Source organism: Dromaius novaehollandiae, chromosome Z (assembly GCF_036370855.1).
Source record: "Dromaius novaehollandiae isolate bDroNov1 chromosome Z, bDroNov1.hap1, whole genome shotgun sequence".
NCBI lineage: Eukaryota > Metazoa > Chordata > Aves > Casuariiformes > Dromaiidae > Dromaius > Dromaius novaehollandiae.
The window spans coordinates 71111990-71130197 of record NC_088132.1 but is presented as its reverse complement, the minus strand read 5'-3'; the positions used below and the strand labels follow the sequence as shown (position 1 = coordinate 71130197).

At 43.9% G+C, this 18208-nt stretch overlaps 1 protein-coding gene across 4 annotated transcripts; it reads right to left on the bottom strand.

Annotated features, from left to right (window-relative positions):
* On the bottom strand, positions 1-16990 carry LOC135323482 (calcyphosin-like protein). Of its 4 annotated transcripts, none has more exons than XM_064501664.1 (6): positions 16821-16980; positions 10677-10813; positions 9037-9214; positions 7988-8197; positions 5311-5451; positions 1-172 (listed from the first exon to the last, which is right to left on the bottom strand). In XM_064501664.1, exons 2-5 carry the CDS (start codon positions 10811-10813, stop codon positions 5350-5352), a joined length of 627 nt encoding a protein of 208 aa, XP_064357734.1. In that variant the 5' UTR covers positions 16821-16980; the 3' UTR covers positions 1-172; positions 5311-5349. The 4 variants fall into 4 exon arrangements, with proteins under 4 accessions (XP_064357734.1, XP_064357736.1, XP_064357735.1 ...); XM_064501666.1 differs by lacking the exon at positions 16821-16980 and adding an exon at positions 15285-15303; XM_064501665.1 differs by lacking the exon at positions 16821-16980 and adding an exon at positions 11949-12051.
* Positions 16991-18208: the final 1218 nt, after the last annotated feature.

The following is an 18208-nucleotide window of genomic DNA, read 5'->3' as shown; positions in this document are numbered from 1 at the left end:
TGAGTTTAGTAATATTTTATATCTTTATAGTCTCTGATTCCAAAGAGATCGGGGCAAACAAAAACAAAAGTCAGAGTTTCCAGGATTTCTTCATCATTAAAATGAAGTAGGCATCACTATCCACAGAAGCACTAACTCCAGCGTAGTAGTTCAAAAACTCATCTTTTGTAACCTAGGAGTGAGAAAACCAGAGTTAAAACATTGCTATGGCTATATACTGTAGCCCAAAGCAGAATGTTTGTGTAACAAATTCCCAGATTTTGAAAATAATTCTTTAGAGTCTTTCAGAGAAGTCTGATTTCTATGTCAGATTGCCAGCTACTCTGGCGTTAGGATCCACTGCTCCAGCTAGCTCTCACACTGCACTTGATCCAATGACACTGAAGTCAATGGAATGAGCTTCTTGCATTTGGAGACAGAGCAGTTATTACATCCTGAGAAAATGAATATAAGAAATGTTATAATTATTGCTAAATATTAACAGCACAGCTTAGATGCCAAAAGAAAATTAAAATAGTCCAATATCAGCACCATCACCGGAAGAATATAAAAAAACCCAAAGGTTAGTCAAGCAATAAAAAAAGGAGAAACAAAAAAGAAATGCATTTTGGAAATGTCTTAAGGAATAAATCCATGGCATAAAATCAAAGCCACTCTAAAATGATATGCTAATTTTTTTTGCAGAAAATCTAGGTAAAACAAAAAATTAGCAAACTTTGAATGCTAAAATATCAGTTGAAAATTTAAAAAAATTGCAGGTCTTGGCAAAAATATTACAGGTTTTCAATGAAAAAACTCCAAATTTGCCTCTGGAAAATAAACATTACTCACATTTTTAAAAAAAATCTGTTTTTCCACAGAAAGCCAGTCTTGAACTAACTTTCAAAATACATTGCATTTCCTTTCTTTCTCACTTTTTCTTGTTGTCAAGATTTTAAACAATGTCTGGATCCCATCACCATTGCTCAGCTGCAGTTCCTGGGGGGTTCAATGGGAATCCTGAAAGCTGATAGAAAGCCTGAGTCCAGTTTTCTTTGGCCATACAGCCTCCCTACCTAGGATGAGTTGAAAATGATAGTGCTAAAGCCTTTGTATTACATGCTGCTTAAGTCTCCTGCTACGCCTGTCAGGGTGAGAGCTCCAGATTTAAAACCAGTGTTGAAATCATTGGGACTTAAGTGTTCAGAGCAGAACTGGGGCAAACTAGCACAACCTGAGGCTGCTTCAAACACTGAGGCAGCTATCAGCCACCTGAGGACTTTTCAGCCACCACAGCTCACTAGGAAACCTGTCTTTTTTCTTAGTTTTCCCTCCTCAGCTGGATATGAGAAAGGACTTCTAGAGAAATAGGATGAGCTATGGTCATAGAGAAAGTCATAGAAAGTTTGCCATTGCTGAAGGCAGCAGCTTTCTCTCAATATTGTGTCTACCACGGAAGGCCGAGCTTGCTGCTGCTGCTGCTGCTGCTCCAGGGCAGAGGACAGGATATGGGAGGCAGAAAAAAAGCAGAAATCACCACGCACGCTCCTTCTGTCAGCTGATGACAGCAGACGCAGCGAGCTCAGCTTGCTCAGCTCTGAGACAACATAGTTCTTCTCTGCCTACTCTGTTGCACAGTTTTGAGTCAGTACTATGTAAAAGCTATTATGTAAAAGCAACTTGGCTTCCATATACCAGTGTGCTCACTTGGTTTCATCTGCAAAAACCTCAGCTACTTCCATCTGCCCATGCGAAGACAGCTTTGTGCCAGGAGACCAACAAAATTAATCAGCTCAGTGAATATACCTTGTGGTCTGATTTCAAGAAATTCATGCTGCAGGACAGAATGTGAGCCAAACAACAATTTTTGTTCATATGAAGCCAAATGTTTCTCTCTGGGCACAAAAATACAAAGCCAAAAAAAAAACCACAGTTAGACCCAAGAGGCAAAACCACAATGAAGTGAAAGATGTTGTAGGAGTGCTGAGGGTGTAGGATGCTGCAAGTGGTGACTCTGAAAGCATGGCCACAGGGCAAATTTGGGCCGCCCAGTGTACATCTTGAGGGTCCAGCCGGGAAATGCAGCCCTCCTCGCTTGCCCTTATCCGGTATGCCCACCCTCCCAGCAAGCATACCACTCGGCTGCCATGACCCCTGCTTCTCCACCTGCCCACTGAGCTCGCTGCAGCGGGATGCCGCACACCGCCTGCGCGCTCGAGAGGCTACTGTGCTCGCTGCTGAAAGCAGCCAGCTTTCCCTGGGGAATATGCTGAAGGGAGAGGCTGTCTGCTGCCTCTCTCCCCCCTGCTCAGATGGGGGTGGTCACAGAGATGGTTCCTAACGGCTCAGGCAAAAGGAGGTGGGGGCAGAGCTTGGGGAGGCCGACGGAAGCCTCTTCCTTCTATGGGTGACCGCAGGTGTCAGCCAGCGTTTTGGGTCAGAGCTCCTGTGCCCTGCCTGCCCGGATGGGCAGAGCTCGGCCGGCACGAATGGCCCTGCTGCAGGGCAGGCTGGCACTCGTGACACAGCAGCAGGCAAAACACTCGCTGCTTGTGTTCCCCCACAACCCTGCAGACTCAAATGTTCCTATGGTTTCTGCCATCCTGTTCAACTTCTGTTGCACAATCAGAAACGAGAAATAGTGTTAGAATATGAAGCACCAGCCAAGATCTTATAATCTTGATTCTAGTGCCAGATACGGTGGCATGCATTGCCACCTATCTCCCAGCATCTGCCGTGTGCACCATGCAACCACGAACTCGGCAGGACGCCCTGCACTGCTTAGTCTATCTACAGCATCTGCTGGCTCTGTACCCAGCACACAGCAACCTGAAGCTTAGTACAGACTCTTGAATTTCATTTTTAGCTCTCTGTGTCCACAGTGCAGTATCCCTGGCAGAGCAGGACACTGGAGTGCTAAAGGGTGGCTCTAAGCACCCGCCTTGATGTGCCTTGATGCCTGGTTCAAATCTCTCACTCTCAAAGTGCTTCCTCTGAAGTTCATGCATGTGTGCCTACCGTATGATTATGGCTGCGTATGTCTCAGTAAAAATATTTCTACTTAGCAGTCAATACAGTGCCTATGTTTCTTCCACGATTCCATGATTTTCCACACATATTAATCAAATGACATTTCTTACAGCACAGATTCCAATTTGTAATCTACTGCATTTCTTTACAGGTAAAAAAATATTACATGTTCATCTTTCCCAGATTGTTTCTTTTTCCTGAAAGCAATACACCTTTTCTGCAGCTACCAGTTTTTCTTCAGATTGCTCCAGGAGCAATTCTGCCCCCACAAAAGTGAAAGGAAACTTTGCCACTGACTTCAAAGGTACCTGAAGCAAGCCCTTGGAAATGTGCTCTGTGCAAATTGTCAAAATGACATAATTATGAAAAATGGCCTCCTGAATACACTTAGAAACGTGTCCAGCGAGTCATGAGATCTACATTTCGTCAGGCCTGAAGAGCCGGGACCTGCTCTGAGAGCCTGCAGCAGCGCCTCAGCCACGGTTCACCTCGCCCGAGGACGAAGCGGTCTGAACGCTCCTCGTTCCCGTCTTCCAGGCCCTGCCACAAAACGCCATTAGCCCAGCTCAGTGCAGAACAGGGAGGGAAACGCCGCCCTGAAGCACGGAGCTTTCATCAGCCGTAACAGGCTCAATCCAAGGCGCACAGAGGCCAGTGACAGAGCTGCTGTTGATTTAAAAAAAGTGTGGTTGGGTCCGGTACCATCGTGTGACAGCAGTGCTGCTCCTCCTTCCACAAAATCCTTCTGAAAAGGTATATTGCATTCAGGATTATGTAAAATTGGAAAGGGTTAGTACAGAACAGACAAACTGTTTAGGAGTTAGTTGTTCAGATTAAAATTTCCACAGTGCTTGATTAAATGTCAGCACAACAGATCACTGTGGAGTTTGAAACATTTAGATAACGTAAGTCATTGGGAAATCATTTTTCCATTTTGTGATTCCCACAGTCCAGTAACATTGCTTTCTTTTTATGTGGAACATACTAGGTAGATAACACGACAGTCTGCTGTGGAGCCAAATAGTAAATGAGAAAGAAATGGGTCCTACATAAGGTGCCAGTACGTGTAAAACCTCTGATAGCAAGTTTGTTTTTCATATAAGGCACATAGATACTTCAGTAGCATCACAGTAGGTAAAGACTCCTCTTGTGACTGATGACAAACATCATAGAGAGACTCTTTCCACCAGTGCTAACCAGTATGCAAGTTTCTGGAGACTTAAGGATCAAAGGAAACACTGATCTTGCACAGCCTTTGCTAAGAAATTGCAGGTACCTGTTGCTTGTACTGAGGGATCATGCTTGAACAAAACAGAAAGCAGAGTTTGTATAGGACCAGAAGATCGAGCATTCAGGACTCCCCTGGAGTCATAGCTTGGTCATAAGTCAGCATAAATAAAAAAAAGTAGTACATAACTTCTGTTATAGCTGTGTACGGACAACAGCTACCGCACTGGTAAATGTTCCAGGACCCGTGAGAAGAAAAGGCTGTAATACACGTATGCCCTTTCGAAGAAAAATGTTAGCGAGGTGATCTTAGAGTACAGAAAGAAAGGAACCAAGGGAAAAGAAAAGACATAATCAGGTCTGCAGAGATTTGGCCCAAGGCAGGCGCACAAAAATGCTGATGCAGCTGTAAGCAGCAGAGGAAAAAAAGGTTTTACAGAGTCTTTAGCATTTATATTGGTCCCTGTCTCCACTTCTTCATTTGCTTCCTCCTCCAGCTTCCCGGCGCTGGGAACTCTCATATTCCCAGCACTGAGCTGAACACTTATGCAGTTGCTCCATCCCACATGTGAGGCACAAGGAGCTGAGAAGCACTGCGGTGCTGGGGCAGAGAGGGCTATGTGACCCTCTACGTCTGCAGCTGAGCACTGCAGAGGTTGGTCCCCCATGGGACAAACTGTCTCACATTTATAACAGTCTGCCCAAGCCAAAAGCCTTCCAGAATATTTCCTCCTGTTACATCCTCTGTCAGGCAGAGCTGTAGCTAACAGTGGGAGTGGGGATACATTCAGGAAGCCCTGGAACCTACTGCAGGCGTCTGAGAAGACATGAAAAGCTTGTCTCAGAGAAGAAAAGACAGGTCAGGGATGCAGAAAGAAAAGGCAAAGGTCTGCCGAGCGGCTGGCTGCCGGCGCTGCTCTCTAAGTACGCTGCTGATGCTCTGAGGAGAGCCTACCAAAGCAGTGCACCTGACAAGTATTTCTGCAGCTTCACTGTAATCTGCACAGTGACTGGAAGCTGCAGTTACGGAAAATGAGCATGGTGTTGTGCATACGCTTAATCATGTGGACCTACAAAAAGTGGAAATAAAGTCTTGTTCCTTTAATCGCACAATTAGAGTTTCCAAGCGTTTTTCATCATGACGATAAAATAGACATCTGTGTCTATTGAAGCGCTGACTCCTGCATAGTAGTTCATGAATTCTTCTGTTGTGACCTGAGACAGAAGGATTTAAAATAGGAAAATGAACCTTTATTTTCTTCATGTTGTAACAGATAAAAACTACACATTGAGAAAAACTCTAAATTAAACCTTAACATCTGCTTTTTCACATTATTGCTGGTGAAAATTTGCAGAAGTTAACTTCTTCTTTACTAGAAATAGAGCTCTTGTCCTCCAGGTATGCTTAGATAGGAATTAAAGATGCACAGTTAAACTAATCTTACCAGGAACTGAAGTTAAAACCGGTGATACACAAGAAGACAAATATTGTTATGCATTTTTTACAGGGATGCTATCATTTGGTTCTTTGCATTATCATTAATAAAAATGGATTGGGTTTCTGGTGCAACCCAGATATAGCTAGGAGCTTTATATGCATTCACTAGAGAGAAAATATCATTGTTCCACACAGGTCTCATTTAAAGAAACAAAAAGTCTTTCCTAAAGAGTTTTGAATATTTTTGATGTACATTTTGGAGTTGAATCTGTTTATAAAAGTAACTAGACTAAATATCAATTTCAAAAATTAGATTTAACATGTACTACAAATAAGTAGCCTTAATTCTTGAACTATATAGGTCATTCTTTGAATAAAACATCACATATAAAAATATTTTCCCCAATAGTGTTTTGCATTGTGCATTTGAGAGCCAGAAAAAATGCGTGACCGTCAGGAGAACTGAACATTTTAGCTTATCCTACCATTACAAACCAGTTACAAGCATCCCTGACCCTGGCTGTTTTAGAGGCACCCAGCAAGATTACTGAGAAGAGGACCTTTCTGCATTTCTAGCAGCTGCATAGCCATGAGGCATTTCAGCTAAAACCGTTTTAGGTTTTCTCACTTGGTCAGCTATCTTCTAGTCTTTTGTAGGAATCATTTGAAATCATTTGACAGCAAAACCCAGAACAAGTAAATCAGTGCTGAAGTCAGAGAACGCAGCTCCACTTCGGGTAGAAGTCACACCTGGACAATTAATCTAATATGCCCTCGGTTTCTACTAGTGACACGGCACATTTAGGCACAGGAAAGCCATGATCAGTTCTCAGAAGAAACTGCATCTGGAGGGCTAATATCAGGGTTGCTAAACAAGAGGTGTGTGTGGGGGGGTCAGAGTAACTTTTCCATAAGCTCAAAAACTGCAGCATTTACAAAGTAGAAGGCATTGCGGAGGCCAATTAGAGATACAGTGACACTAAGTTTGTCAAGGATCATTTTGGGGACTCATCTTTTTTAATGCTTTCATGTACGACCTCAGCACAAAAAGCAGGAGCATGCTGCTGAAGTTTGCTAGAAGTCACTGCTGCTGCAGAGAAGGAAGGGGACAACTCACAGAACTGGGCAACTCTGAGGATGACGTAACAGAAAAAGGGATGAAATTCAGCTCTACCAAGCGCAAAGTCATGCCCAAGGGGAATAAAAACTAATACCTCTCTGCAAACTGAGAACTTGTCTGTTGGAAACAAAACAAGTGGAAGATTTGGGTATAGTAGCCAAGCATTAGACCGGCAACAGTCACCAGTGTAATGCAGCCGTGAAAAGCCAGGTGCAACCTAAGAAAGACTATTTCAGATGAGACAGGATAGTGTTAAAGACATTGTAGAAAGTTCTGATGAAAACTCATCTGGCTCATTATTACGAACAGCTTGCACTGAGGATATGGACACGGAAATAGCAGACAGATCCGGGCTTGCTCTGAGCTGGTCAGACACGTGCAAGTTTGGATCAAAGAACTTTGCAGACACATACTGAGGGGAAAAAGAAGTCTGAATGGCTTGGAGATTGAGAAGGTTATGAAGTGGATGCACGACAAGTCCATTGCAGAGGGTGACCAGGCTCTGTATTCAAATTGGAAAACCTCGGCGGAGTGGTAGGCAAGGCCTCCCCATCCTGCCCCAGGCCAGCGGTTTCTCAGGGCACAACCCTCTTGGCTGCCTCAGGTCCCTTTGGCAGCCCCTTTCCAGCCCCCGCTCCAGCTGGAGCTCTGGGTTTTCTCTTTTTTCTGCTCTAATCCTAATCTAACCCTAATCTCTTCAATTCTCTCTGGATAAATCCATCTCTATTATGGAGTGATTTCCAAGTCAATTGTCTAAGCAATTACACATACAGAAGTGCTAAACATAAAGTATTTCAGGGAACCTGCTTCTGGAACTGGATCCTGGTTTTTATTCTCCTGAGAAGTAAGAAATCTTCCAATTTACATGGATTTTGAAAATTAGCAATTGTGGCTTAGTTTGAAGATATGCTTAGAGTTACTTATGAAAGTAGAGTCATAAAGGCTACAAGCCTGTAAATGCAATCAGTTGCCCAGCTTTCGCAACTCCTGAAGATTATTTTTGCCTCTGAATGCCTAAGCAAGCTTTACCAACAGTCCTAAGCATTGATTATTCACCTGCCTTACTGTCTCCCATGAATGTGACACAGATGCCCTGCAGATGCATGTTTGTACTGGCATCATTCTTACATTTAATAACGTTAGCTGTGAGTCAAATGCTGTTTTTGTGGCTTCACAATAGATGTTTCACTTACCTTTCCATCCTTGTCATAGGGTGAATCAAAATTATCTAGAAAGGCCCTAAACACTTGGTCTTCTGTCCAGTCTCCATTCTGGTATTTAGGATGATGCTTTGCATTATAAACCCCCCGTAAGTCTTCAATTGTTATGATACCATCTCCAGTTTTATCTAACTTCCTAAATGCCTGCATGATTATTTCTTTTCTGGCATTCGACATGGGAGGCTGTAAAGAAATATTAACAGATTCATTTCATTTCTGCCAACTACTTGCCCAATTCCAAATTCAAGTAGCTGCTGTTGTTAACAGTAACTCTAGTTCAAGCACTTGGGACAGCAAACAACTGATAGTTTACATTGTCCATGCGATAGAAAGACAATATATTATCAAAAATCAGTGCAATGGAGTTTATTGAGTGTCTATCAAGAGGCTAATAAGCAGACAAAAAGAGAGAAAATGTTTCCTGGAATGCTTTTCTATACTACCAGTTTTAAATATTTTAACAACAGTAAACACTAAGTATTTTCTCTTTCTTAGCTGTTTGGATATCAGCAGAACGAGTCCCCAACCAAAGTCTTTCATGCTGTGTTTAATTAGAGAAAACCCCCACTGGATTAGCGTATGTTATAAGGAGTTATGTTATAAGACAAAGGGTAGGGAAGTGAGATTAATGGACAGAACCACATAGGTACCTGAATTGCAGTGTAGGTGGAATTTAGGTACCTAAATCAAGACAGCAATTTGTAAAAAAAATCACAACCATTTATTTACTAGGAGCCTTAGGTTTTGTCAATCAATTGCAGAGACAAGTTAGGTTCTGAGCTCTCTTATCCACAAAAGGGTCATTCAGGGCAATTTTTCCATTTAGTATATGCATTAGCATATGGAAATGAAATATTTTAACTTCTCAAGAGTTACTGACATTTTAAATACAGCTGTACCTTTTGCTAATTACTAATATGAATATCAGTACTGTATTTAGCTAGCACCAACCATGATCAGCTAATGATGAAACAGTGCTTTTCCCCATTTAATGCAATAATACCATAAATTCCCAGACTTACTCTTAGTGTAACAAGAAACTCATCAAAGTCAATTGTTCCACTGCCATCTTTATCAAATATCTGGAAAATTGCTTGTGCTTCTTCCTTGTCTATCATCATAGCATAATCATTTAATCCTTTCACAAATTCTTTGAAATCAAGGGTCCTGCTGTTGTCATCATCCATAATCCGAAATACTCTGTGGAAAATGTGCAATTTGAAGTTAATATAACAGAAAATAGAGAATGATACAGCAATTTATCACAATGCCAAAGCACAGGGCCACCTGACTGAGACAACATTTCCCCCTTCTACAGTCTTCTGAGGAACAGAAAAGAAAAAAACAAAACCAAACAATCTTTTGACAGCAGAGATGACTTGCTTAGATTGGGTGCCTGAATTTTACACAGCTGAAGTTAAATGAGGTGGAATCTACTCTAGCTGAAGAAGGCCTCCTATTCATTATATATTAAGCCACCTAAAAGTTGGTCATTTGGTTTAAGTTTAAGCTAGTCATCTAGAATCCAACTGGGAAATGCAGCTTTCGGTCCCTGCTTAGCTTGTGATCCCAGTCCACCTGCCTGTTGCTGACAAAAATTAAATGTTTGTATCCAGGCACAGGTAAATAGATGATCAGGGAATATTTATGGTAAAAGTAAAGATTCTTGTGGATTTCAAACACTTCCTGGGTGAGGTGGTAGCTGAGTGGGAAATTTTGAGGGCCAAAATTTTGGATACAGGCAGCTGAAGTGGGGTGCAGATGCCTTGTCTGGATCTAGTCTGGAGCATCTCTGGGGCTCATTTTCCCATGTGCAAACAGAAATGAAGGTATGCCCTCAACAGCTGCCCCTGCACTGCTACGGACCAAGCGCTATGACTGGGCGCTGTGGCCCTTCCCTATGTTCAGGACCTTTCCTGCAGGTGAAAAGAAGGCTGCTCATCCTGTCATCCACAAGGACATATCACTGTCACCACCCCCAGATTAGGGATCTGCATTTTCTTACATTATACTGCTTCAGTATGACTCTGGCACTACTGGTCACTGCAATCCACCGCTCTTCACATTGTTTTCCTTCAGCTGGTTGGTTTTGTATGTTAGTGAAGCACCACAGAAAGGCAATAGCATGAAGAAAAGGATAGCTGGGAGAGGTGCTGCACTTTCCAGGTTCAAACAACTGCACAAGATGTGTAAAACACACATGTGCTCCTTGGAAGCAGAGGGGATGCCTGTTGCGTAAATCAGTATGGGCAAAATTTCAGCCAAGAACTAAGATTTTGCGTCTTTCTTTTATATTCAAAAATACAGGATAATTTAGGTCAAAAGGGACCTCTGGAGGTCTCTAGTGAACCTCTTACTAGAAGCAGGGATAAATTCAATGCTAGGTTAGATTGCTCGGTCCAGCTGAGTTTTGAAAATCACCAGAGATGGAGATTCTACAGACTCTTCCACTGCTTAATCATTCTCATGGCGAAACAGGTTTTCCATACAGGGATTTCCTTTGCAGCAACTTGCAGCCACTGCTTCTCATCACTTCGCTGTACACCTTAAAAAAAAAATCTCTCTCTCTTTGCCCTTTAACCACCCATTAGCCGCTTTTTGCTGGAGCACCCTGTAACTAAAACTATTAGACTGAATAGTGAACTTGACTTCTTAGACTCACCTGCCAAGTCCTTTAATACCTGCAGATCCCCTTGCTAAACACTGCAGGCGAAGTCTTTCTACTGGGTCCGTGGTTTTAGTCAGGTTTCTTTTGGCCTGGATTGCCATCTCACGGTCATGCCTTGCTGTGCCCGGCATCTGGAAGACCAAACCTCCTATATAGCATGGATTCACATATACAGCACACAATACTGAAAACTGTCTTAATATATCAAGCATCATAAATCCTTGACTTGTAAGTTCTTCTACTGAGAAATGCTTGATGCTCCTGTCTTGCAGATATTGAGGTACTCCCTTACTTTTTCAGAGTTTGGGCTTAAGCGCTGATTTATCAGAGCATCTTGTTTTGATACTTCATGTCAGTTGTAACTGAAGTATTAGCTTAGACACTGCTTTTTGTTACAGGAATGACCTGGATCTGTGTACATGCTTTCCTAGCTCAAGCCATTGACAGGGTCTATCGAGCTCTGCTTTGGACTTGGCAGGATTAAAGAGTTAGTAGGCAAGAGCTCAGGGAAGGCTTCTCTAGCACACCTTCTCAGAAATTAAAGAAATTTCTAAAAGGAGAGAAACCAAGCTGCCATCCCTTGCAAAAGGTCATCAGGACAGAGGGGGCAGCCCCCACCTTGACCTTCCTGTGGAGTAAGTGGTCTCGGCTGTACCTAGAGCTGCGAGGAGGGGCCTGGTGATTGATCCACCAGATGAATAATCAGGGCATTTGGTGCCGGCAGCTCTCTCATGAGGATGTGTTTTGACCCTCTTCTATTTCCTTTTGCTTATATCCTTTTCTCAGAAGGGGAAATTGTCAGAGGAACTCAACTTTTTTCTTTTCACCGAGTGAAAATAATTGCTTTGATCTGCACTACATGGGTCATCAAACCTGAAAGGAGAGCTCAGAAGAACCTACTATGACCTTAACCCATTGGAAAATAACGAAGCGTGGCTGTGAATTTGTTTTGCCTCCTGAAAGGCAGGTCAGCGCAGACAGGAGAGCACTGCTGCCTCCAGAGACTGCACCTCCAACAGCCCTACCGAGTCTCCTCTGCCATGCCAGATTTGCAATAGCGTTCCCACTCAGAAAGAACTGTGACAGCACAAATTGTGGCCCTGGGCGAGGACCTTTTCCTTATATTTGCTTTTGTTCCTCATTAGTTCAATTTCTCCAGAGCAGGGCTTTCTCCCGTTGTGCATATGAGCAGCTATCACCATGAGACTTTGTCTCACCTAAGGACACACTCTGCTATTTTAAGAGAACCAGTGAACAAAATAATACCTTAAACTTGCACAGTGTTTATCACCCCAGGCTTTCAGGACTCTGCAAGCAATCACATAAGCCTCCCGGCTTCCCTCAGAGGTGGATGGTGGAATAGGAAAATCAGTCCCTGGAGCTCCAGCACTGTGAATAATACAATTGAGAGCAGTGCACCCAGACTGGCAGTGGGTCATTCCTTCTCACGTAAGAATAACCTGTGGCACTTGCTAAGAAAAGCAGCAGGACTGCCGCTGCTCATACTGCCGTTTTAGGGCCGCATCAAATCCTGATCCCAGGCACACGCGAGCTTCTGTGCAGCAGCAGGCCACGGAGGGTAGATGCTTGTCTGCAGTTCCCCATACTGACATCAAGCGGTTTGAGGGGAGGATCTGAAACCCGTGTGGGCAATGATGACAAATATAAACTCAGGTTCCCATCCTTGTCTGCCTGTTTTGGTTCCTTCTGTACCACCGGCTGGAACGGTGCGGAGGGAACACCTGCTCGAGCTGCCCCAGAGCCTGTCTGCTGGGTTTGCAGATCACAAAGCCCTCCAAAATACTTTCCAGCCTCAAAAGCATCACAGGACCGCAACACAGTGTGCAGAGAGCCACGGCGGGGCTGTGCGGAGTTAACGCAGACCCCTGACCCAGAGGAAACTCTCTCCTCTTCTTCTTAATGCGGGCGCCCAGGGAAGGAGAGAGGGAAGAAGATGGGTGTCTCTGTGAGCCGCCATCACCCTGTCAGTGCACACTGCATTTCAGGTCGTGGGGTCATTCCATGCGCTGCAGCTGAACTGAAATGTTCAGAGCAAACATCTGAGAAAACTGGAATTACACTGCTTCATCTAAACTACTCCTGTCTGCAGAGCACAGGCTACAACAGCTTGTAAATGCCACATGCATTTAACGTTGGCATCCCAGTCATTCAGCCCACACCAGCTGGGCTTGGAAAAAAATAAAGTGAAAATGTAATTTTTCCCAAATTGGTTTCAGTACTAGCTCATTGCAGAAGTTGAGAGCAGTAAAAAAGAGGTCATTTCAGCTCTTGCTTCACCTGGAGTGAGCAAATTTCTCAAGGGAACTCTTTAATGAATGACCAAAAAGACCTTAGAGCTGTATGAGATCAGCAGTCAAAAATGTTTCTGCAAACAATGACTTGTCCTTAAGAGGAAATTTTAACCTGCCAAGAATATAAAGTATAGTGAGTTTACAAAAATAATATGCAAACTCTATTTATATTATATAATTATGTACTATAGCATTTTATATCCATAATGCCTATATATATCTATATAAATTGCGCACATAGTGTACACAGTGTATAAATAGTGTGCACAGTATTATATGTAGCATGTCTCTATGCTCCCTATATATTTATATAGATATATAAATACTATGCAAACATGATCTCAGACAGATGATGACATAATTTGTATCCACTGAGTGCTGCAAAAATCTACACAAATACAGGCCATGGAAAGAATTTAGTCTTCTCTTGCCTCCAGTTTGGTGGAGGCATTTCAGTAAACTGCAGTGAACATCAGATAATCATGGCAGCGAGATTCATGAGGCTAGGGAGGGATCATCTAATCTGATATCTATTATGGTCTCCTGTACATCAATAAAAGCCACTGAAATGTGTCAATCATCAGTTATCTCTGCAGTAAGTATACAATTTACTTCTATACCTAGAAACATTTCTAGCTGAGAACCCACTATCTCTAGGTGAAGTTGCTCCAGTAGTAATCATTTTCATTTTAAAATACATGTTTTGTTTCTAGTCTGAATTTTCCCCATCATTAGATGCTATTATAGTTTCCTCTACTAGGTTAGAGAGATACCTGTTCAAAATTTGTCCTCCTGGAAACACCCAAAGGCCCCCCTCAACCCTCTTTTAGCTAACTGATTAGACTGAGTTTATAACTCTTGCTACAAAGTCAGTTTCCAGATGTTAAACAATCCTGTTGTTGTTCCTGAACTTTCTCAAATTTTCCAGTATTCTTTTTGGGATGGGACAGAGCACTCTAATAATCTAACTGATGCCACAGACAGAAGTAATACAACTTTTCTCCAATGCATCATAGTTAAAAACAGATACTAAATATTTCTGCTGCTCTTCAACATCCTCTTAGATATTCAATACCGAAATCACCAACACCATGCTGCAATACCAAACGCAGCAATTGAAGTCTATTCATATAGATATTTCACTTAAATGAGACATTACACTAAAGCCTCTTAAACATGACCTGAATTCATATGACACAGAACAGTGTGTCTTTGAGATTCCTTACTATACATTCAATGAATACAGAAAACCAAATGAAATATAGACCCCAACACATGTGAGCCTGGGCCACAGTAATGTGTGCATCACTGGAGATTCCTCTTTTCTGTTGGCTGCTGGTTTAAGCCAAAGATAAACTGTTCGGCAGCTGTTGAAAGACAATGCTGTATTTCAAGAAAATAGATTCTGAATCCTAGCAAGGATGGAGCAGTCCCAGAGCTTCATATGTTCTTTACTGTCCTTTCATTTTGCTTTCTGTATACTATGCTTTTCCAAGTCTCTACAGACTGAACTATGAAATATGGGGCAAATGAAATACCTAATCCCGCATGTGCTTGAAATGAGTGGCAAAATCCTCCTGGTATGTGGTGGGAGCAGGATCCAATCTCAGGCTTTGAAAGGACATCAGCTGCAGAGCCAACAGACAATAAAACTAGATATTACCTTGCAAAAATGATGACTGTTGGCTATCAATGCAGCTGTTCCACTGAAATTAAATGGCATATGAATTCTTACCAGGACAAACCCTGATAAGAAATAAAAAGCCCTTCGGGCAACATAACAGCAATACAATTCAGGGTGACAGATATCTACATCCTAAGAGAACATCCAGCAAGAAATACTGGTGCCAGCAACGGGAACCTCTCCAGAAATATGAAAAATTTCCTCTGAGGGATTATTTGGTCTTCTCCTCCCACACTCTGAAAGCATGTTCAGGAAGGTACCTTCTTGTGCCTGCATCCCACATGTCTCCATACAGTGACAGCGCAGAGCAGAGGTGACTTCCACAGGAGACACATCCAAAAGAGTTGTTGTTTCTAAATACTATCCTCCTTTACCTTCTGCCAGAGGGGAGGTAACAGGAGTGTCCAGCCTTTCATCAACCTTCTCCCAAACCTTCGGAGTACCTGGTCAGAGCTCAAATAGCACTATGTTCTAGCAGGCAAAAAAAAAAACTTTCAAAATTAGGGCCCAGATCTACTGTCATTGGTAGGACTATAGCAGAAACAACGCTGGCTGTGAAGCTGTCACAGAAGACCATCAGATTTAAATGACATGATAGACACTGACCTCACAGATAAACACAGTTTTTCAGAGCCTGCACCCGCAGCAGTATTCGTTAGCGTGGGCCCCTGTGCAGCCTCCACTCTCTCCCTGTTCTCCAGCGATTCCAGCTCTGTGCTAGCAGATGAGGCTGGAGGAGCACGGCCTTATGTCGAGGTGTCACTAGGAGGCTGTGATTTCATCACCTCTTTGCGCAGACATCATGTGATTGTGTGAGATGGAGACAAAACACTGCACGAAGTAACTCTAAGTAACAAGACAACTAGATGGCATGCCTCAGAAGGCGCTTAGTGCCTGTGATACTCTTCTCCAGAGAGGATGAAGGCTTGCCCTGATCCCTTGTCCTCTGTTTCTTCTCTATTTACTAACTGTAGGCAGCTATTCCTACAGACTGAGGGCTGGTTTTAAAGTATGCAGTGAATAAGGGAACGAATGTGCATGGCATAGTGTGCAACAGTGAACAGACATCTAAAAGATAACCACTGCAAGATCTAGCTTTTCAGTACCAAAGCCCCTTTTTGGATCTAACATGAAGTAATTACAGATACAGCCAGGATCTGCCAAACATAACAATTCCATGTGTACCTTACAAATAGGTTATGTATAGCCATTAATAAAAAAGAGGTCATAATTATAATTTGACATATATATAATTATATATTTGACATATTTTAATACTTATTGCTCTTCCAGGGTCATCAGCTGTCTCCCATAAGTGAAAAAGGAACTGGCTGATTTAACACTAGAGAGAGTTTTATTTTGACAAGAGCCTGGGCTTTGGGCAACTACTAGACCCCAAGTTCTTAGCACTGTTTGTTTCCACTAGCAATGTTGCATTGCACAGGCTGAACAGAAATGATTGCATTTCTCCTTAGTGGAAATGAAACCTGAAAGTTCATGCTGGGTTTTTCAGGAGCACCTCAGGGCTGTAATCACCCAGATCCCCTTAGATCCCTTTACCCTAGGGGTTAGAAATGCAAAGAGCGGGTTGAGTCGAGGCTAACGTCCCGCTCAGCACCATTCGTTTACACATAACCCCCCAGCCGAGCCCACGTGCCTCCTGTGAAAATGCAGGCCTTATGTTCCTGCAAAACCACCCAGTGCGACAGATGCAAATCCACACTGTTCTCTGGATTATCGCACAGTCCTGAAAGCACCCGTCCTGCTCGAACTCAAAATCTCCCCCTGCTTCTGAGCAAAAGACCTCAGAGTCGGTGAAGAGACTAAGTGGCGCTAACCAATTACATGTATTTATTTTTTTCTTATAGCATCATTAAATTATTGCAAGCATGAAAACTGCATGAGTGCTTCCCAACCATCTGAACGGGTCTTTAAAAGTCTGGCGCTGCAGGCACGCCAAGCCCTCCGCAGCCGTGTGCGGCTTGCAGCCTCCGCTCCTGCTGCTCCCAGCAGCCCAGGCTCTCTGCTGGCAAGGGGGATCGTGGCGATCCGCCGGATCCCAAACTGCGCTCTGCTGAGACCCAAGTTGAGCTGCCTGGTAGAGCCATCACCAGCCAGTAAACGGGAGAGAAAACCCTTTACCTGTGCTGTCTGTCACCGGTGGCTTCCAGGAGAACCGGGGAGGCTCTGGGGGCAGCGGGCAGGGCAGGGTGGTCCTGCCGCCCCGGGTGGCCCAGCTCTGGCCCTGGTTGGGCAGCGTGCGGCCGGGACGCGGGGACGCGGGCTGTGCCGCAGCTCACTGGAGAGCTTCCTTGTCCATCTCGTTTTACTTGTTTACGTACCCAGCTGCCTTCTGCCCCCCCTTTCAGAGGCCTGGAGTTTACCAGCCTGTCTCCAAGGTGACACTGGTGGTGGTGACGGGCCCAACCTGCTACAGCAATTTCTCTGCTTCCCTGGGGTGGGAACAGCCAGGTTGTGAGATTCCCTTTATTCACCTTTTTTTCAACTGATCCCTCTCTTCTCCTTTCCACCGATACTGGCTGAATGTGGCAGGTGAGACCTTGTGCCTGCAGGTTTGGTTTAGTTTTGGTTAGGGGAGATGTAGGTTTGATTAGGGGGGAGACACTTGCTTGTGTGCCCTCCCCGGAGGTGCCCATCAGCGCTTGCCGGAGGGTACCACGATGCCTGGCAAGCTTGCGGATAGCCAGGCTTTGATAGCACCTTCCCCTCCTCCGTGGTTGATACGGCTGGAAAAACTTCCTTGTTCACGTCTCAAAACACAACAGGAGAAAATAAGTAAAAGTCTGGCAGTCGGGTTGCACAAGAACCAAGCTGCGAGCGCAGCCTTTTCCTGCTGATTAGTTTCCATTTCGCAGGACTGCTGGCAGGGAAAACCTCTGGGGAGACACTGAGATTGTGCTCCTTTGCGGAAAAAAAGAAAATTGAAAAGGTTAAACATTCATAGGGTGCAGAAAAATTTCTCTCTGCCTAGACGCGGCTGTTAACTCTGTCTGGAAAAGGTCACCAACATTATTAGTGTCACACTGTAGGATTTGGAGAAGGAAGCAGCCTATGGATAGACTCCTCAGGGGTAAAAAACAGCCTGCGTTAGGGCTTCCTGGCCCTCTCCTGCAGGAGCAAGCTGAACGCAGAAGATGGGAGTTGATGGCATTTAGCTGACGCTAAAGCCAGTGCTAGAGGGTGTGGGAAAGGGGGAAAGGGCCCATCCTGTGCAGGGATACGGCGGAGTGAGAATGAATAAGTGCATCATTTCCTGACACGAACAGAAGATGATTGTAGGCAGTCACCAGAGTAATAACATTTGCCTCCTGGCAGGCTGCTTATCTCTCATCGGCAGGTACTTCCTGGCACTGAACTGCACCGTGCAGAGCTTCACATACGCTTTAGTTCCCCCATCTGGCAACTGACTGTACGTTAATGCGCAACCAGGAAATAATGCGCATTTAATCATTCATAGAGTCAAAAACGATTGACAATGTAACGTCCCCCAGCCCCGTCAAGTTTGCATT